This window comes from Siniperca chuatsi, linkage group LG1 (genome assembly GCF_020085105.1).
Source record: "Siniperca chuatsi isolate FFG_IHB_CAS linkage group LG1, ASM2008510v1, whole genome shotgun sequence".
NCBI lineage: Eukaryota > Metazoa > Chordata > Actinopteri > Centrarchiformes > Sinipercidae > Siniperca > Siniperca chuatsi.
In genome coordinates, this window is record NC_058042.1 from 8,281,164 (window position 1) to 8,303,675 (window position 22,512).

General features: G+C 41.2%; 1 protein-coding gene across 4 annotated transcripts in view; it reads right to left on the reverse strand.

Annotated features, from left to right (window-relative positions):
* Window positions 1-22,512, reverse strand: part of LOC122881252 (zinc finger protein 609-like) — an 85,067-nt gene that overhangs the window by 6,124 nt on the left and 56,431 nt on the right. For all 4 annotated transcript variants that reach the window (XM_044207205.1, XM_044207215.1, XM_044207196.1 and 1 more), the window contains exons 3-6: window positions 17,521-17,746; window positions 6,251-6,338; window positions 1,640-3,956; window positions 1,104-1,470 (exon numbers count right to left, since the gene is read on the reverse strand). In XM_044207205.1, coding sequence (XP_044063140.1) covers window positions 1,104-1,470; window positions 1,640-3,956; window positions 6,251-6,338; window positions 17,521-17,746 — 2,998 coding nt within the window. The remainder of the gene's footprint in view (window positions 1-1,103; window positions 1,471-1,639; window positions 3,957-6,250; window positions 6,339-17,520; window positions 17,747-22,512) is intronic.

The window sequence follows — 22,512 nt, forward strand, 5'->3', positions numbered from 1 at the left end:
ACATGGGATCATTTTGATCTTGAAAATGAATATATACACAGCAAATATTGCAATGTTGTTGACCACATTTGGCCCAACTGCAAAATGTGGCGTTTTCATTTCATTTACAAAGGAAAGTGGCTTAAGACCAGCATTTTTCTCTACTGTGCCCACGTCGGTGTCGGTATAGTTATCAATAGTATGGTTGCCATGTCTGATGGTGAATCATCAGCCATGTTGGTGTGATAAAAACCATTATTCTTTGGGCTACATATATCAGACCGTCCAAGAATTTGTGGATTAACATAAATTCAACCACTCCCAGTAGTATTTATAAGAGTTTGCAATTTTGCCAAACCCTTCAATATTTCTGCAAAGGGAAAATATCTTAAGAATGGAAGGATGCCTGCAATTTTTTCTAGAATACAACATTTTCCACATATAATTATCCTATTCAGAACCCCTGTTACATATAACATAGGTCAAACAAAATCAATCCTATTGATTTGACCTATCTAACTGACTTGCAGATTACTCCCATTTGCCCCCAACAAGCGCCACCAAATCATCGCAATTATTTCATGCTGCTTTACAATTTTCAAACATTACTTAAATTTGTAGCGAAACAACACAAAAATTGCTGCAAATTACATCTGACTTTTTATGCAGAAAATTCTGTCTGTTCTGAATGAGAGCCTGCTGAGACTGGTATACTTAGTTTTGATAGACAATCTAAAGATGCACTAACACATCCTTAGAGCCATTGTGTTTTCAAAAAGGAAAGCATGCAAAAAGTATGAGACAATAAATTATTTAAGCCACGTGAATTATGTTGCCTTTCAATCTAAAAGCCATTGTACACACCTTGAACGTCGTAAGGGTCAACAGCTTAAATCACCATTCTAAAAATCACTGCTTATGTTAGTTTAGCATGTATTTGAAGAACCACTAATGACTTGCACCAAACATATGATTTAACTCACTAGGCTAAAAGAATATTACAAACTGAATGAGTTTAGCTTGCAAAAGTCACCAGTTCAGAGAATTATTTTTAATACTACATATTATTTTTCACTAGGAGTGTATTCAATTATATAATATTTGGAGTTAATCTAATGCCATACCTGGGTAATTCTGCATCATGACTGAAGGCATGCCCCTGTATCCAGGGTGGTTGGGGTCATAGCCTTGTCCATAGGGGTAACCATGCATGTAGGGCATGTAACCTTGGTGCTGTGCTAGTGGTGATGAGAACTGCATGTGGGGATTAGAACGAGAGTCTTTGCTCATGACTCGGTGGTCCTCAGAAGTGATTCTAGGATCACTACCCTCTTTGCCGTCCTCCTTGGGCCCACTTTGACTGTCCTTGGGCCTGGGCCTGTCATCCTTTAATTTACGATCACGTTCCCGTTCTCTGTCCCTTTCATCTTTCCATCGAGGTTGTTGTTGCTGGTGTTCGTCTTCTGCTTGGGGCTTCTGGCTCTCGGTGAACTGCCGAAGGCAGGAAAGAAGGTCAAAGTCAGCGCAAATCAACATCTACATATTTATATAACTCAAACATTCTCACAGCAGAGTCACAAGCATATATTCTAACACTGTTATACTAGATTACTAGATACTAGATATACTAGATTACTAGAAATACTAGATTGGTATTTACCTGTCTGTACCACATGGCCTGCTCCATCCCTGCCTGACCTCTGGACTCCAGTGCTTGCTTGGAGTCTTCCTTTCCATGGTGCCCCCCTTCAGTCAGCTTCATCTTTAGCCCCTCAGCCTGCTGGGACTTTGGGTCCTCCCCCTTTATGCTTCCCAGGGATTTGGAGGAGGGTTCAGGGGGCGAGTCCCTGGATTTGCTTGGGAGCTGTGGCGTCTTTCCAAGGTCTGACTGACTTGGGGCTTTGGAGAGGCTTGGTGGCATTGGGCTCTTTTGTTTCCACTCCTCCTTCATGGAAGCTTCTCGTTCTTTTATGGCTACATCTGACTTCTTCTCAGCAGCACGATGCTGTTCAGCCATCTGTCGCTGCCGCTCCTCGTACTGTTGCCGGTAGGCTGGGTTGGTGTTCATCAAGTGGTTATGGTAGGCTTGATCGGGATGGTATGCATATGGGGGGACATAAGCATACTGGTTGTAGTAAAGAGGTTGCATGTACATGTTGGAACGCTGTTGGATGACTGAGGGTTGCTGTTGCTGTTGCTGCTGCTGGCCAGGAGCACTGCTTTCAGGTTTGCGATCTTCATGAATCTCAACCTTGACTTTTTCCTCACCTTGGTCCTGGTCATCATCCTTTTTGATCTTAACCTGACCTTCAGCCATTGGTGTGCCTGGGTTGGGACCACCGGGACTGGGGTTGACATAATTGGGTGAGTAATACGTCTCATAGCCAGGATAGTACGGGGAATCTTTGTTAGGTGTCTGGTTTGGAAAGAGTGCTTTTTTGACACTTTCCCTAATGGCTTGGTCCTCTGTCCTGACTTTGACGCCTTCTAGTTTACCTTCACCATCCTCACCAGCATCTGAAATGTCTGAATATGCTGGGCTATTGGTTTTGACTGAAGCATTGTCAGCACCATTCTGGTTCCCCACGTGAAGTGGAGTGAGAGGCTGTGGCATTCCACTGCCATCCATCCGGCTGGCTACACCAATGGATGGGCTAGGGGCATTGTCAGAAAAGCTGTAAATCTTGTCAGCCTCAGCCTTGATACTGGCCAAGCGACTCTGATGAGGATCTGAGGAACCATTGAGGAGTCCTTCCCCCTTATTTCCTTGATCACAAGGTTCAGAGTATGGAAGCTTTCCTTCCTCCAGTTTTCCTCCCTTTCCTGGAGGCTTGGGGCTGTCAGCCTCCTTCCCACCATCTTTTTTCTTCTTGTCTTTTTTCTTCTTGTCTTTGGAGCTACTTGAGGCAGGATCTCCAATGGCAGGGGGTTTCGGCTGTGTGCCTTTCATTTGGGGACTCTTGGGGATTCCTTGTATCATTGGGGTAAGCCCCGGGGAAGGATTTGGGTTTCCAGGAGGAAAAGGGTACATCTGCTGGGATCCTGTAGAGCCAGGGCCAATGGGCCGTGGTGACTTCATGTTTTTCTGGGCCATTTTATCAGCCTTTGTGCCAGTGCTACCCTTTTTGGACTTGTCTGATCCTCTCTTTTCATCCATACCATCGTTACTGGCCTCATCAGTGAGGCATAGCCCATCTTCACACCCATCTGTCGGTGTACCTCCTGTTTCTGGATCTGTTTCAACAATTTTCTTTTTACTCTGCTTTGAACCAAACTTGCCAGGAGATGGGGAAGGACTTTGAGCATCAAAGTTCCTGCCTTTTGGAGTAACTGAACGTGCTGGAGACAAGCATCCTTTCTGAGAGATAGATGCTCCATTACAGTTCCCTGGTTCAGGGTGGAGAGTTGAGTCCTCTCCATATTCACTGTCTCCATCTAAGTCCAACTTTATGTCATCATCATTGTGGGCACGGGCTTGGTGGTACTTGAGACCATTGATGTGCTTGTACTTCTTGTTGCAGTTAGGGTGTGGACAGTCAATAAGAACTGGAGAGGGGCAGCTGCGATCGAGGGGAGGTGGAAGTGGTTCAGTCTTAATAGAAGGGATAGGGAGACCCGTTGGTCCCACCCCTCCACTGTTGGAGTTTGTCCGCATACGCTTGTTGCCTTTGTTGTCCTCCGAGCTGGAATTGGGTTCCATGTCTGAGGCTGGTTTGGTCTTGCGTTTTCCAGCTGAGGAGGGACTGGCCTTGATGTCCTCTGTGTTGCTGTTAGGTGGCGTGCGGCGCTCTGATGGCGTCTGGCTGCCTCTCCGGCCCTTGCTGTTAGAGGCAGCACGAGTCTTGTTGTTGGTGGTGCCCTTGTTGTCTGATGAGTTGCTGTTCTCATTGATAGGGGTGTTGCTATTCGGTCTCATTCGCTTACCTCGACCACGGCCATTCCTCATCTCCAGATCACTTGTAGGGGATTCACAAAACCTGCAGTAGTGGCAAAAATCACATAAGAATAAGTGATGTCACAGTACCAATGGTTGATTTCAATACAACTCAGTGCTTTAGTTTAGATTCTGAGATGATACAATGGAAATTCAGCTACTCATTAATTTTTAAATTAACATTGCTGTGGGGACTGACCAAAAAAAAAAGTTTATCTCATTGGACTTTAATTTTTATATTTTACAACATCAATGTGAATATAATTGGCTTTTCTGATCAACAGTCTTTCATGAAAAATGACAACAAATCTCTACAAGTGATCTTAATAAGTACAAAGATAAAACAAAAATAAGCATTTAACCCTGATTACTATCACACACGTAAATCCACATTGTTGCACTCAATTGTTATCAGTATAATGGAGATCACCTGTGTGTAATCAAGATGTGACAAGTGATCTTATGTCAAATACACTTGTATCTGGAAGGTCCAGATGTGTTTCACAGCTACTGTGCAAAGCCCAGTTACCCTCATTATCTGCTAGGTAACCACACAGATTCAAAACATTTGATTGTCAAGGTAAAAGGGAAAAAAATTCACTTTTTGGCAATTGTAATGCTCTTTAAAAGGCCTTTATACCTTTGCTCTTGACAGCATTATTGTTTACCTCTATTCCAAACGTATGTACAAGATTTCAGGCTATTTCTGTGCTTGGCCATATCCTTTCTAAAGATTGTTTGTTCTACATGAGGCTTGTTTATATTTTCACTGGGAATCTCATATACACTGTTGTGTACTGTACGGGTGTGTACTTGTAGCGCCAAATAACATGCCACAATTACATATGGTCTCATAGGAAATTTAGAAATCAGAAAAGTCATAACAGTAATACCAATGGTGACAATACTAGGGGATTTAAGTCCCTTTGAGTCCCGAAGCCATAATAAACAATAGCAATGATATCAAAATATGTACACTATTGTTCTGTCCCTGTCCTCTCATTACATACCAACCTGATATTTTGTGCACTATAAGTGAGTAAGCACTTTAAACCAAGCCACATGACTTTCCAAATGAAAGAAATGTAAACATCATTTGAAAAGACAGCAGTGTACAGTCTAGCTGCTTTGTAATCAAAACATACAGTCATTCAAATACTTAAAATAGCAGTTTGGCCTTATCTCTCCATAACAGTAATGTAATTATCTTTCTGCACAGCAGTGAAGGTTAGCAATCTGTGACAAAGACAGACACCGGGCGGGTATGACTCACAGCTTCCTCTACAAGTCTCTCCAAACAATTTCAGCCCCAGCAGGGGATGTAAATACATCCGTAGTCTGACAGTGGTAAAGAAATTTAGACTCATTACAAGCCCAAGTTTATATTCAGTCCGTTGAAAGCTTTCTGAATTATTCATGGTGTGTCCCTAATGTAGTCGTGCTGCAAACTGTAAGACCATCTTGGTGCAAATACAAGCCAGCAAACCTCTCTTACTGAACATTATTGTGATATACTGTGATACATTAGTGTGATACAGCCTCTCCTTGTTTTCCATTAGCACTGCTTTAATCTTGATTTTTTCCTATTGCACTTAACCATGCATTTCAAATATAGATTTATATTTACATTTAGATACTGTGCAGGTGTTCTGAATCAAAGCAAGTGCTTGGAAATGTATTTTACACAACCTGTATATTTTGCATAACAAAGGCAAATAACCTGAAATTACAAACCTTTAAGCTACCACCCACATAACACTGATCTAAGAAATTGCAGCCTTTGTGATAGAGGATGTTATACAGTGTTGAGGAAAAGCTATTAGCCCAATAATTGTATTCTGCAATCTGGCTTGTTAGCGTAGCTTTCTATTTCCACTACTACCTCCTAGGACACCAGCCGTTTGCCAATGAATCCTGTTTCCCCACTCGAGATAAAGACTAACATGGACTTCGAAGGTACAGCTGCACACAGGCAAGTTGGTGCATTAGGCCATATATCCTTGAGCTGACGCTACTACAGCAGATTCATATCACACAGAATATGAAAAGGTCAAGAGACCAAGTGCAGCTTGGATAGAGAGAATGCATCAATGATTCATGGCAATCATGAATTCTTTTCTACCTTGACATTTACAACTACTATGTGTGACAAATTCTTTGTAAAGTGCAGATACTATGCAAAGTCAGTGAATGTAGCTTTAGTTTTAACATGACCAAACAAGTGATGTACCATTAACAGAACAAGTGCAGATTAGATGATGCATATTTTAAAAATATCACTATGTCCCCCTGCTTTCTCCAGTTGAAATAAAAAACGAACAGGGCAATGCTCCTTACCTGGGGGGAGCCCAGTCATGCCGTGTACAGTCCAACAGGGTGCCCACATATGTCTTGTTTCTCCAAGTAACATTGACGACCAGCATGCCTGTGAGACAAGAAACCAAAGAGGTCATTTATTTTGTGTTAACTAAGGCAATAATGCAAATTACACAGAAAAAAAATATACAAACACAACAGATAATGTTTTACAGTGAGATTCATATATACCGTGTACCGTGTGAGCAAAAAGTGCATCATGGCTGATGCATCAATGCGTTGATTTTTGCTAAAGGGTGTCATATGCAAGACAATTATCCAAGTCAAGGATCCTTTTTTAATCTTCTTCGCACAGTAAAGCCGTAGGGGCAAGACTGACTTATATCTTCTAAATGACTTCGAACAGACTCAACTGCAGTCAGTATAGTAGAACTTGTATAAGATACTGGCAGAAGGTCTCACTAAGAATGATCACACTGAGGTTACCAGGGAATACTCTCTCAACACCCTTTCCATTTAAATAAGCCATTTCACAGTGCAGGAGATTTCCCTGAAGGAGAATTATTTGGAGGCAAATATTTTTTTGCAGTCCTCTATCTCAGCCCAGAAATTTACTACCTTGGGGAGAATATAGATCTACTACTACAGCTTCTAAAAAAACAAGCAACAAACTCCTGGGTTAAACCAATTCAACGTGAAGTGTTCAGTTTGACAGACTGTAACTGAGTGTGCAAGAGAAGCTCCTTGACTTCACTGGTATTGCTGCAATCTGTCACACTTAGAAGCTTCTGTGTTGCCATTTGGCTAGTGTGAATTTGGTAGCACTCGGTGTGAGCTACACAATCCGACCTGTGCTGAGTGTGATACCTGACCTCGCATTTAAAATCTAAAATTAGTTCCAGAAGATCACACGACTCTCAATGTATGTTTCTCCTTAAAAAACAAATACTGTTAGCTGGTAGCAGCTTGCACGTCAGCAAAATGTCACAATCAAGTATGCATATTTGTACAAAATTACTAAGCTAAATACCCTGCCCTTTGGACATTTAACTGCAGTAAACACAATTCATGTTAATGCAAAAAAACAAAACAGCATGGAGGGGCTGTTGTTGAAGGACATTTTAAATAGACAGCATGGTAGAGGCAGATGAATGATAATTTGCAGCTATTGCCTGCAAATTCAAAAGTAAATCATCAACCAAACAGCTTCAGAGGATTAGGAGCAACGACCGTGCACAAAAACATTCTGAATTTATTGCCCCCACCATCCCCCACACTCCCCGGTGGTGACCTCAGCTTGCCACTTCAGCACTGCAGAGAAACTGGAGGCTGCAGTGAGCTAACTTATCTAATGGCACAGGAATGCTGGCTGGCAGCTTCCGTCCCTCCGAGCATTTTATTAGCTTAGGAGACCTCTCTCGCTCACCCCATTTTCCCTCTCTCCTTCACCCTCACTTCAATGGTATAACCATCCCCGGTTTACAATCATTTTCCCTCCCACACACAAGTCACAGTTCAGACCTTTTTCTCTTGCTGCCTCTGGCATAAAGCAGCGAGTGTATAAGGCATTTATATATGTTTACAGGAACCTGCTGACACTTGGCCACAAGTCTCTTCTTTTACCCTATGGGCTGAAAACATGAGTGCTTGGTCAAGGCTAGATCCAACTGCAAATGTCGTTTGTGTGTGATCAGGTTAGTGGAGAGGTTCTCGAGTTCAGATTTCTGTCACATTAAAAGAACACAGACCTTCAACAGCCCGCCCTCCCTAAGCTCTCCAAACACTCCAACACAAAATGGCTCTGGCAGCTGGTTGTGGCAGGATGTAAATCAAGGAGGGGCAAATGAATGACTAGTCTTTCATGATGAGCAGGATATAGTCTTCCCTGCTTTCTCTAGCGAAGGGGTTTAGAAATTATACCATGAGTTGTTAGAAGTCTTTAATCATTTTAAATTAGCATTCAGTCTTCATGTTAGACTGTCTCCTCACTTCAGTAGTTGTGACAATGGATGAGCATGGATGGAATTTTAGTGTTACTGTTGCCCATACTAATCAAAATTGTCTTATAAAGAAATAATTGAGCCTTTTGAGGAATATGCTTATTTGCTTTTTTGCCAACAGTTAGAGGAGAATATTTATACCACTCTAATATATATATATATATATTTTTTTTTTTAAACCTTTGGACAGAGCCCGGCTATTTATCACCCCCACTTTCAGTCTTTATGCTAAGATAATCGGCTGCTGGGAGTAGCTTCGTATTTAGTGGTTTTTCCTCCTGGAAAGAAAGCAATAAACATATTTCCCAAAATTCCTTTAAAATGATCCTAATTTTCATACTTGAGTATGTGTAAGCTAATGTATTTCACACAGATTGTGTGTAGAAGTGTACATTACAAAATGAAGTACACATTAAAAATGCATTGTATTGTAATGCAAACACTGCATTTTATTCCAAAAGTTGTTTTTTTTAACATGACTCGGGTCTGACCTTTAGCTCAGTTTTCAAGGACTTTCCCCAATCTTGTTCAGAAGAAATTCCATAGTGTTTTTGTTTTGAGTGATGCGGATCACTGTCCTGTATCTTTGCCACAATCTGAATTTCCCTGCATTTCCCTCAACTACAACTCTCAGGTATCTGCCAGTGAAAAGCAGCCCACAGCGTAGGGTTGAAAACACTTTGCCTCATAAATGCAAAAGTGGACGACAGGTGATGAATCAATCTTATTAGTATTTACAGAGTATTTACACTCTAAATACATCATTGATGGACTGGACAAAAATAATATACTATCAGTGGAAAAAGGCGAGTAATCCCCTCAATCATTAAGCACCTTATAAAATGTAATTACTATATTTAGATAAAACATATTGGGAATTTACTAACACATGGATAGGGCAAGCATATGAAATGTCATGCAGGCGTAGGAAAAATATGTTTAACTACTGCTAATGGACATACATATCCACAATCACTAACAAATGCTACAGAAAACCCAGTAAAACTTAACATTATAAGCAAATAGCTCAATTTTCACTCCATCAGTTTCTTTGCTCCAAGCGCAGAGTTTTTGACATGCTTGTTTGGAGACTAAGAGGGCGTCCTTGTGGCCACCCTCCCATGTTGAAGTCAGAGTGGTCCTTGGCTTCTGGGTCACCTCAGATCTCTGACTCTGCCATACTTTCTGTGAATGCTAATAAAGCAGTTCCTTGGACGTTATGTGGGACATCTCAAGGACATTCAAAGAAATTTGGATGCATCTTAACTCAAATGGGAATGGTGCTAAAAAAACAAGACATGATTACTAACTTAGAATGTTGCAGCACTTCATGTTTAATTAATTTGTTTGAAAAAGGCAAGTAAAATGTATGCTGTTAAAGGCTTTCAGTGTGTATATACTGCACAGAAACTGAAAGTGACAGACCAAGTTACCATCTCGTGCATAAGTAAAAAGGGTTTTCACTGCTGACACCCAAGAAGTTCAGATCAGATCTCTGAAATTAAATTTCCAAGCCACATAGTTTAACTCTGAAAGGTCTGAGGTAAACACAGCCTGGATTACTCTAAACTAGTAGAAATAATTACAGATATTTGAAAATCATTTTACATCATTGTTGCAATACTGTCATTGCTACTTGATTCTTTGCTTAAATCGTACTGATTATTTTGCGGAGATACTGATTCTTTCTGAGTAAAGTGAAGCACAACAGTCGGTTGCACACTACTGCACACAAAAGTAGATATATTTTCTTATCAAAACTGTACCTCTTTATTAAGCAACTTATTAATCATTACTGTGTTGATACTGATTGACTTAAACAATCCACATCCATTGGGCTGCTTGGGAAAAAAAGCAGGGGGTGGTGGTTAAAAATGATGGTAGGCTTTCATACAAGGAGCCGGGAACCCTTTCTAATAATTATTAATAACAGCTCTAGGTTAATGAGAACTTGCTTCACAAATGTTTCTATGCAATTACTACTACTTTTGACATAATTTACAACACATTGTTTTGACTGGACTACTTAATAAAGTCTCTTGACAGGGGGGGTCTAAATTCCTAGAATTTATTGGCAATAGCGTAAAAAAATGCTCAAGGGTATGCAAAAAGATTAAGATCACGTTTCAATGCTGAAAGCCATTTGAATTTATCTGTACACTTTCATCCTAGGAATAATTTTCAAGCTGTCGGGACATAGATGTCAACGCCAAGTCTGTCTAAACATGGAAAGCCCTTGACAAAATAACCCAAACAAATTTCCCTGTGGCAGAAAGCAAATTGCACAAGAAACTGACTTTCCATGCATGATCATTTGTTTACACACGGGGAGTTACATATCAGTGTTTGTGTGAGCCATGATCTCTCGCTTCACTGACTGGATTTGGTTCTGGAGAAGAAACCGACTCATTTGTGTGATTTGGAGCAAACCCAGCCCCCCCAAAAAGCCACCCCTTGTGTCTGCCTTATTAGGGTCACTCATGACAGCTGAGTGAAGCCCACATTACTGAGAGGAATTGGCCTGTAATTTTACCACTCATTTCCTTTCAATGCTGTCGAACAACAAATGGCAGCCCTCCTTTATGCACCAAACTCCACCGTGTACTTGTATAGGATTACTTGAACAAGAGGGTAATGTGAGGGGACAAATTAAGTCAGGAGAAGGTTGTCTGCTGCATGGGTGACTGCCCCCTCTGGCCCTAAAACTCCCCTCCTCCATCCTTAACACATTTCATTGGGGTGCAGTGGGGCCAAAATATTGGGTCCTCTGCTGCTGGTGAGGGCCATGGGTTCACTGGCTGACCTCTGCTCTGCTTCAGCTCAACAGGAATCCAGTGGGGTTAATGGCATTTTCAATGACTGACCTTGTCAAAATGCCTTTGTTATCTCTGAATATGGGAGAGCACTTCTGTGTTATGATCGGGTGTGACATTTTATGACTGTTCTCGCAAATATCAAATCCATTTGTTGTTAAATGTGTTTAAGAGATTGATTAAAACAAGGCAAGTCTTGATTAAAAGAAAATAATACTTATGTGAACAATTACCAGTACCTGCAATTATCACCTTTTGTACACAGTCAGATACTACAGTAATTATTGACAGATTTTACAACTCTTTGTATCCTGCATGCAAATAGCTCTTTTCTCATCTCCATTTTCTCTCCACTAAAAGCACCACTCATCAAGGTTGCATGTAGACAAGAAAGTGAGAACAATGAGAAAAATAGTGTCAGTATTCATCACGGGGAAAAGATAAAAGATAGCCGGGTGCTGCCATGAGCAATAACTGTAACGTTGATAAATGAAGCGTTTGAGCATTCAAGTGTCTGAGCATGTTTCCAACAGCCCATTTTAAGAGTGTTTCTGCACTCGTGGTGCATAAAATGAAGCCGAGCTTGTCCGGTTATGTCAGTGTCAGAATACAAAGTCCTGAGACTGACCTTATCTTAAATCCTGGGCAGACAGGAATTTATGACGAATTGGATGAGTCACTTACAGCACTGGAGATGCTGGTTATATAGTGGAATGTAGTACTTGTAGTATTTTAAGTGTTATGTTAATTTGCAAGTAATAGTAAAAGATACATTGTAAAGCTGAAACGACTGGTTGATTAACCGGTTAGTTGATCGACATAAGGTTAATCGGCAACTATTCTGATTTAATAATCGTTTGAGTCATTTTTCAGTTCCACCTTCTCAAATGTTAGGATTTGCTGTTTTGTCTCTTATGATAGTAAACTGAATATCTTTGGGTTTTGGACTGTTGGTTGGACAAAAAACAAACAATTTAACAGACGTCACTTTGGGTAATCTGACACCAGCAGTTGGTTTCAGTTGAACATTCTGTTGCTATAGCAACAGCTACTGGCAGAGTTCCATAGCAATTGTTAACATTGTTACGTCCACCATTTTGTCAGATCCGTGACTAAGCAAATACTTACAGAGATCCTTTATCTACTCCCCAAATTTCCTTGTTGGAGCATTTTCTGCAGGTAGTCTACTGTTATAGCTTTTTTGTGATTGTTGATTGGTATTTGTTAGTTTAGTTTTTCTAGGATCAGTTTATTGCCAAACAAGCTAGCCATTATACTAGCTGTTTGTGGCTAATATGTTGTAATTCCACATTCTAAGTAACTGTTGGTTATTTTACTCTTTTTTTCTGTTGTGAACTATCTATGTATGTTCTTACTAGACATACAGTTCTGTATCTCATCTTTTTCTGCTTTTTAATCCCTATCATGAATTTGTTAATTTGTTGTTTTCACAGTTTCACAATTGCGTCCAGTAAAGACTTCAAAAGCCAACTCCTTGTGTCCAACTTTTATTGGGAGTACACGCACAATGAGGGCAGAAATGGGAAATTGTGATTGCAGTTTTCTTTTTCTTTACCATTTTCTGATAAATGATTAATCAATTAATCTAAAAAATAATTGGCAAATTTGTAGGTAATAAAAAATATTTTGTTAGTTGCAGCCTTACTACACTTTTCAAAACAAATTTGTAAATTGTATTACAAAGAAAAAGCCAAGAAATAAACCACTGATAAACATACCATAAAACATTCAACATCTTAGTAATAAAGTAAAGGTTTACCAACGACCAGCAAATGAAAAAGGGTATGGTTGATGATTTTATTGTGAATTTTAGAGCATTCAAGTGAGCCCTATCTGAAAAATTCAGGCTGCATTCCGGTTCATGAGAGGTAAAAGTGCGAAGTCACTCTCGCTGACAAGAATAACAGTCTGTGAGAAGGTCAATTCTCTCATACCACTGAGAGGCAAAGGAAGGGAGCATTAGTATGCTTTCCACATCGTCGCAGCATTATCAGCCGCATGCAGCAGTTTCTCCCTCCACAAAAAAAAAAAAAAAAATCAGTACATGTTTACTCCAACAGTGGGAGTAGATCACAAAACATGTGTAACAAATGTAATGGCCAAAAAAGAAATATTTGACATCTCTACCAACCTTACATGCATTTATTACTGTTAATAATATGTAGTGAGGCAAGGAGCAGTTTCCATAAATGTCATCTGGGTAAATCTACAATCTCTATCTGTTAAAACAAACCCTCTGGTGTTTTTCCTTAAAGGAGATGGTGGTGAGATTAAGAGACAGGTCTGCCAAAGGCGCATTACTCGAGCTCTCGTTGACGTGTGTATAGCAAACATGATATCTTATGACAACCACTGGCAAAGCCTACAGTTCCTCCAGGCATATGATTTACACTTCAAGACCATTTAAGTGCTTGAAAAAAAAATGCAGTTTTCGGCCAATATGAATAGGAACCAAGTCAAGAGATTTGGGTTCACTCAGGTGCCATCTTGGTAACGCTGCCCCGGGACTAAATTTGTGACTAACAAGACAAGCCTCCTCCCTAAACGAATGGTGAGTCATCTATATCTTAATTTCCTTGCAGAGTATTATTTCAACTAAAGATTTAGGAACACTGGTGAATTCTTCACATGGGAGTGTTAATTTTTTCCCCCCCTGGAAATTGGCTACTTCCACTCTTGCATAGTGAACACTCGTGAGGGTAAAGACTGGCTTGGTAGGTTGGAAAGTAAACATGGCAAAGGAACTGGCAAATGAAATTCTACAGAGTGCGGGCTAGAGAAATAAAAAGGCATATCACTTTTGTTCCTTTTCTTTTCAATACGTCCTCTACTGTCCTCCAACAGTTGATCTGTGATTTATTTCTCACTCCATCTTCTTCTTGCTCATTGGCCTGGTCGAGGGCTACAGGTCTCCTGAGAATGCTTACTCTTACTTCAAGGACAGTTTCTATAGCGAGTTCACAGAGAGCAGCCGCTGCTAGACTTTGTAAAAACATTTCAATGAGGCCACTGACAGGTGGTCTTCAAAAGAGCAAGAAAGCATAGCTGGCAAGTGAGCTACAGAGCCAAGTGCTCTTTTCATACAATATTCCCCTTCTCAACTCACTGACAGGGTTGGAGAAATAGAGCAAAAAAAGAAAAGAAAAGAAAGACAGAAAAGACACCTCTCAAATGTTTATACAGGAATATTCGTTTCAGACTGACCTCTCTTCTATTCAGATGCCAAACCACTTTTAAACTCCTGTGCTAAAGCCAGTGCTTGCAATGCTACAATGATGTAACACGTGTTGCATAAATAATCCATCAGACAAACATTTTATCACAAACAGCCTGTATTATTTATCTATTAGGGAGCTTAAGAAGCTGTGGACCTGCTCGGGGGAATAGCCTGCTGCGAACTGGAGGGCCGTGTGTGTGTGTGTGTGTGTGTGTGTGAGAGGCATGGAGCTGCAGTGTTTGGCTAAAGGTGGCCCCTCTGTGTTCCCTCTACCCTGGAGCAGAGAGCCAAGGCGTTCTGGGCTGCGATTCAGGAGCAATAAACTTCTCCAGCATTTCAGAGATGACATTTGGAGGTATCAGCATGCTAAGCCTGGGAGGGGTTGGCCCATCGCTCTGCCGACACGACCCTGGGAGCTGCCACTGCCTCGTCTGCGCTGAGGGGATTTGTGTCAGTGCCGGGCCTTAAAATACCACGGCTCTGCCCCCCCCCCTCCTACTGTCTATGCTTCACTCGCCCCCAGACTGACTGAATGACACAGACTCACTTTCCCTCATCTCATATAATCAATTTTTTTCTCCTACACAGGACTAATTGCATCAAACTGTGTTTTTTGTTTTGTTTTATGGGTTATTTTGTTCATTCAGTAATCCATTCAGGCTGCTATTTAAATCTTGCCATTATTTAGATTCAGCTGAATGGGCTGCTACATATGTGCTCAAATTACACAAGATGAAAAATTTATTCAGGCTCATCAGGCAAGATTCCTGTTAGCTCTGACCAAGGGTGCAGCGTCTGTGATCGTATTTTGCTAGGTGTCACTTGCTTCCTCCTCATCTGTTTCTTTCTCTGGCACTCAGTGAGTCGGGTGAGGCTCAGACAATTACTGAGAGCCTGTTGTTCATTTACTCCCACAAGGCCGAAAGGCGGAGGTGATGAAGCAGCTGTTGGTTGGCATGCTAAATGAAATGCGCACACACACAGTGCATGCCTAAACAGCTCTGTATGTGACTTGTCATACAGAGAAGTGGGGACTGTTCAACTTCACTGTTAATCAGGATGCCTCTGTTATGTCTTTGGGGCCTCTGTTTGTTGCTTTTTCCTGGTAATCTGCCTGCATTTGCTTGATTTCTTCATTTGGTTCTCATTTGCTCAGTTGCCCCACAATGAAAGAAGTCTGCTTTCATAGGTCTCTTAGGGGAAACGCAGCAGAATGTCAGTGCAGTTTGAAGTAAGCAGCATCTGGGTCTTTTTCATTTTAAAACTAGCCAGTGGGTTGTTGGGGGCTCGTACCATTAAAATGATGGAGACGGAATACACATCTTTGTGTTGTTTAATGTAGTGTGCAAAATGCAATACAATGGAGGCTACTGAGAAATGCCTCCTTAGAAACTCTGTACAGATTCAATCTTAAATTTTAAGAGCAGCGAACACACAGATGGCTGTTTATGGCAGCTAAAACTGACAATTACATATATAGTAAGTATTCAGGAACAGCACACATTTCAGCTACAACAGATTTCTCTTAACGCACACAGCAATAAACAAGCTGTGGTGTGAGACAACTGAGGGCCACTTCATAGTTGCAGTTATCAAATACATCTCTTCATCCTTTATCACATGGTTTTCTACCCAGACTGTCTACCTGGTAGAGATTTCGTCTGAGACTTTAAAAAAAGAGGCTTCAAAGACAGCAAAGTGGGTTGGTTTCAGGAAACCCTCCAGGCCTCACAGCTCTGATGGCCATAACAACCTGTATGAGACACCTGCATAGTGCCCCCCTCCCCTCAACACATACCACTTTTAAAACCACTCAAAAGCTCCCACCAGCCCCCTCCCACTAAGCCAGATAGAGTAGAATCAGAAGAAAACACAGCCCCATCAGGCCAAACCACTACCTTTTCTGCCAAAATAGCAGCTTTGAGAGAGTGAGTGCAGGCAAAGGACAGACTTAGACGGGGAAAGGGAAGGGGGCAGGGTGAGGGGGAGGGTCAATCACTCTGTGGGAGGCAGAGAATGAGGGAGCACAAACATAGTACTGGTGTTGGCTCTGAGCCATGTTTGTGTCACTAACAGAAGTAGCCTTGTCTATCCCTCCCCCCCTGCCCCAACCCCCTGCCTTGCACTCGCTCTCTCCCAGTTTGCTTGGAAACAGAGTCAAGGGGTGACTGGCTGGATGCTTGGTAACAGAAAAGAGTCGCAATAGAGAGGAGAACAGGGCTGAATCAGACACAGCCGAGGGCTGGAGCAAAAATCAAAAAAAAAAAAAAAAAAAAAAAGGGAGCGAGGAGGGGAAAAAGCCACTGAATAGCAGGGACTGTGCTTTGGGAATGTTGATGAGGCAGGGACCTTTTTCTGTTTGGTTCCTCCAAGTGAACCAACAAGCAGCACTGTGGATGTGTGGGCGATTTGTACTCAGCATGCCCGCAGAGCAACTGAGCGCGAGCTGCTTTGAAGATTAGGTGTTTGCATTATTTCACATGCACAACCGAAAAAGAGGGCCGTTTTTCAGACCTAGCAGAACCTGATAGTGCTAGCGATACATCTTAAAATTAAATAAGCTGAATGCGGTTTCGATCAAAGGGAGGAAAACTGAGAGAGTCTAAGATTTCACTCGGACTGCACCGCAGGAGAGGAGCCAACTCTATTCCCAAAAAGTGTTTTTTGTTATGAGGCATGTTGTTGTTGTTGAGAGCAGATATTTCCGCACAACAAACTCCTGTCTGCGTACTCCTGAGCAAAAAACATATCAAGGCCTCCTAAGAACTGCCTGCCAACTACTATTCTTGTTGGCAATATTATGCAGCATGTGTGCTGTTAAAGCACACGTTAGTACCAGCACCAGCTCCTGAGGCAGTCAGGGCATATCCAATTACATTTTAGTAGGCAAAATATGTATGGTAATGACAGCAAGATGATAATTTTTTTAAACAACAACGGCTTCACTAAAGCCTTGACAAACCAATAACTTACTGTATTAATTAACCACACTGGCTGCGCAACTTAAAGCACTATCCCATGTGTTTGTAGATTATTTTCTTTTACACCAAAATCCAGGACTCATATTCTCTACGACTATTAATCTTTACAAAAATCGATTCTTATACACCGTTAATAACGTTGTGTGTAACGTAATGGTTATGGAATGAAAAAGCCAGAACTGTGCCTTGTGCACAAGCTAGAGTCAAATAGCTTCGTGAGATTCCCCACCCCTATTAAACAGGATGTTAAAACACTTACCGTCTTCAGTTTCCTGCCACACGATGCCTTCGAGATTGACACTGGTACCAGGCTCGCAGGGCCCCAAGCACTCAGGTTCGGTAGCCAGGGCCACATCGGATGTGTTCACCGCCACCGAGCGTGTGCGCACCATTATCTGCTCACATGGTGAGGCAATCTCACTGTTGCCTACTGTGGCCAGGAGGTGGAGGGGGGGAGGGGCTGGCGTGGAGACAGGAGATTCCATCTGTGAAGAAAGAAGTGGGGGTTGAGAGAGAGAAACATGTGAGACACTTCAGAACCACTGTATAAACACATACAGAGCAGATGTTAAGATACAGCCAACGGATGCCACAATTAGGGGAAGTTTACAAAGTGCTGAGCGTATGGAAGTCATCCTGGTATGCCAGTGGCCCTTGAAAGCAATCTTAATCAGTAAAAGAGCAATGCAGCACTTAGTTGTAATATACTACTGTGTCTTTCCTCAACCTTAGAGGTGATTAGCAGGCAAGGAGGGACATATGAACTGCTTTGACTGCCTCTGTGGAGGGACAGAATTAGTTATGCAGGATCGGTCAAACAAACCCTCCCCCAGCTTTCCTCCCTCACACACAGCCGAGCGAGATCCATGACACCAAATCATCTCACAGGCTGATCGCTCATTAATTCCCTCAATTAAAGCGCTAGTTGTGGTATGGGAGCAGGCTGCTGAGGGTCAGTAATTGATTCCACCTGTTCTGACACACTGTGACAGCAATGAAGAGACAGTGGGCCCTACATGGAAAACGAAAATGAAAAGAACAGGAAGGGAGGGAGATGATGAGAGCAACTGAGGGGAAGCGCGAGAGAACTGGAGGTAGAAAAGCATGTAGGCAGAAGAGAGACAGAGAGAGGAAGACTGATGGTGATTTAAGAGCCACAGTGACACCAGGCTTAGTGCTCTTCATTCAAAGCAGTCAACATTAAAGTGCTCCAAATCATTAGCAATGAACTGCAGTAGGAATGCCATGCTGCAGCCAACACCACACATTTATTAATTGGGCATAAACCACTCATTGCTCGGGAATATGCTGCCAATGCTGGATCCAATTAGACTTCGAAGACAAAATAACAATTGACACAGAGGTTTATAAGCCTCAACACCCTTTAAATAATTATTCTAATCTACTTACTGTTCCAAACTCAGTATGATGTGGAGAACTAAAGCTACTTATCACTGCATATATCGAAGTTACTGCTTAATTTTGATCCATCTAGGGATGGAAATGTTGGTCTGTCGGTCGGTTGGTAGGTCTGCCCCTTTGGTCCAGACTGAAATATCTCAACTAGTACAACTTAACTTCATGGTCTCCAGAATGACTTTCCTGATCTCCTGACTTTTCCTCGTAGCACCACCAGCAGGTCAACTGTTTTACTTATCCTGAGAAATCTCTCAGCATATACTATGATGGGCTAACACAAAATTTACATTCATGGTTCCCAGATGATGAACCCTACTTTCAAATTGTCCAATACTTTGGTTTTTGACCAGATGCCTGGCATTCCTGTTAGCCTCAGCTGTACTTTGTATACAGCTGTATTTAGTGCTATTTAGCTAATGTTAGCATGCTATTACGCTAAACTAAGATGGTGAACATGGTAAACATCAGCATCTTAGCAATGTCTTGGTGAGCACGATGCCATGCTAGCATTAGCATCTAGCTCAAACTATACTGTGGTATACTACAACTTTGCGGCGCCACTAGCATGACTGTAAATGCTTGCTTTTAAATATTTTTGTCTTTATATCAGCCAGTAGAGCTGACATGTATTGAGGGGAGAGAGTATATTGGAAATAAGTTTATTTTTTCCACCTTTTTTCTTTTTTCATTCATCCAATGTTTTGGGGTTAATGATTACAATCTTGCAAGTCACACTTTGCAGTACATACTATGCAAATCTAGCAAAGGCTTGCTATAATAGCCTACCAAATAAAAAACAACTGTGGAAGATGGATAAGAAAAGATTAGCATTTTAATAATTGTAATACTTTCTTTCTTATACTATTATACTCAATGTAAGATGTGCTTTTAGAATATGTGATTCCATGTTATTTTAATTAATTTTATTATTTGAGATTCATAAAAAATGCTGTGATTGATCATGATTTATAAAAAAAAATGATTCAAGAGCAATACCATCATGAAGTATGCTGTCTGAGACATTTCAGATCAATCACAAAAACCAAACATTAGTCCCTGATGAAATTTAATATTAGCTCAAGACTTGTCATCACAGAGGCTTCATATTTCATGGTTTACAGAAATAAGCATGGATAGCCCATTTCTCTTGGTGCTCAGAGAAATAGCAAATTAATGTGTGAAGAGAGCGACAGAGAGTGAGGTCTAACGACATCGTAATCACTGTGTGTCAGTTTCTGATGCATGATGTGGCCAAGCTGCAGGCTGGCTGAGTGAATGAGACAGGACAGGTAATCACCCGAGCTGTCACCACACACTGTTCCTGGGCTTTATGGAGACACAGAGAGCAGCAGACAAGACCACACAACGAACTCTCCTTTAGAGTGACAGCAAACGGTGAAAGGTTCATGCAGAGCCTTCTATAAATTGACTCAACTCCTCAAACTGTTTGTGACGACATTTCGGGAATTGACATTTTGGATATGTTTGTGACCAAGGTGACATAATAATGGCCTGGAAGTGGTTAGGTTTTATTTGATTGTATTATTTGAGTTGCATTATCAATTTCCCACTTTGTTTTGGCTAGCTGGTAGTGGGCATGCTTATAAATAAACACAGAGACCAAGGTGTATTAAATGACCATGCGTGGCAGTGTTGAGGGTTGTTGACTTTGTTGAGCTACTGAGAGAATCTGTTTGCCTACTTGTCTTTTGCTGAAACCTGTTAAGCCGACAACCTCCAGATTAGAAAACCAGTGCTCACATCAAGTGCTCACATTGGGGAAGCTGCAACCAGAGACTGACATTTTTGTTTTAAAAAAATGACTGAAATGATTAAATCGCCTATCAGAATAGTTATTAGAATAGCTCTAGCCTAGACACAAGTATAGCCTGAGTATCAGAAGCATTGAAAGTTGGTGATTCCCAGAAGAATTCCATCCTATATTCCCAGGGTTAATCACTTATGTGAATCAAATTGTCTTGATGAATTTGACAGCCCTACATTTTCAGATTGAGTATAACCTTGCTTGGATGAGCTTTGACCTCATTTTTCCCCCACTTAAATCCTGTTACCAAGCAAGCTAAAAAGCTTTGTTTTGTTTCAACTGTCACAAATAATAATGTCACTACACAATAAAAGAACCATTCACTATGTAAAGGTACTAACTAATTAGAATAGAATCACAACGGAAATGGGATCAGTTTACAATGTGCATGAACAGTGGTGCTCTATTTCCAAGTTCTATCAATGGATCAAGTGAACAAAAGGACTTTCACTCTGGGGCTGCAGAATGTAAACCCACACAGTGAAATGCCTGACGTCGTGTCCAGGGTTTTGAAAAACCACTGAACTACACAACTTGTCAGATTACACAAGGCTCTACCCAATGCTCGGCCGAATTCCATGATTTCTTCCCTCCTTGCAAGACTTTACAAACGGATTTTGAAATCTCCCCCTAAACCATAATGCCTGAGTGTCACGCAAACCTTCTCTTAACTGAAACCCCATGCCAACTCCACGAGAAAGCCACACCAGCAAGAATAATGTTTAACTGACTGACAAAAATCCTATGAATCTTGGACTGGTGTTGAGCATACCTCACAGCGCTGACAGAGGGGGAACTGTGCCTAGATTTCCACACAATAACTCGCCCGTCGCAGACAGACGCATGCAGCACTTTTTTACTGGACACATTAACTTCAGCTTTAACTTGTTTATTAGAGTTGGGATTAAGAAACTGAGCACTGGGCTTGGGCAAGGATTACCAAAGGATTACACTGCAGTGTCATACTGAGACACCTGTCTTGGCTGTACTCGTGTGGGCCGTGTGGAGCTAGAAGATAGTTGAACAAGTTATGCTTCCAATCTTTCATTGTACACCACACTTAAGTGAGCAATACATATGCTTTAACTTGACTCTGGGAACCTATGAAATGTTTCAACAGTTATTACTGTACTAACTATTAAACTTGAGTTTAATTCTTGCACTTATGTGGAAAAATAAAGAAATGACCATTAATGTCACAAACAATGATCATGGATGATTTGTTTTGTTCACTGTATTCTCCATGACGTCTGAAAACAAGCTATTAAATGCAAGTTAATCATGCATCACAAATACTGAATAGTGAAAAACAATGACAAAGGAAATCTAAGGGAGGCCAAAGCCTGACTGTTGTTTTTGCGGTTCATTAGACATTAATAAACCCATAGTAAGCCGTTGGACCGGTCATGGTTAACCAGTTAAAATATCTATTCTCTGGATTCAAAATCATGTGACCTTGTGATGTGTAATACAGATATTGTTGTTTCTAAAATGGTTATGGGAAGAAAGCCAACATTAATTCTTAACAATGCACCGCCTGTCTCCATCACTTTCATACAGAAACCTCATGTTTGACACAGGAAAATAAAGGCATGTTCTGGTGATGGTTCTTGTTATTTACTCTTTCATAAAAGACTGCTGTTACAGGTCACAGAGAATCATGTCTGCAACAGTAGTTCAATACACATCACTGCTAAACCATAGAATTGCATTTTCTTCTGGTGATTTTTCTGCATTAGGAGGTACCAACAATAAAATATGCACCGTGCGCAGTTTCTCTTTCTCGCATGCTGATTTTGTGTGCCTACTCATGCTTTCTTTCTTTATCTTGATCTTTTTTTAAACACCAGGTTGGCAGGCGGTTACAATGCTGTTCAAACAGCCATAACATTAGGAGAGATACCCATGCCTGATAGGATTCTGCATTTACCCTTTCATACCAAAGTCAAGACCTGTATTTAACCCCAGTTGGAAGTAGGGTCCTGAAGTCAGGTCAGTTAACGCACA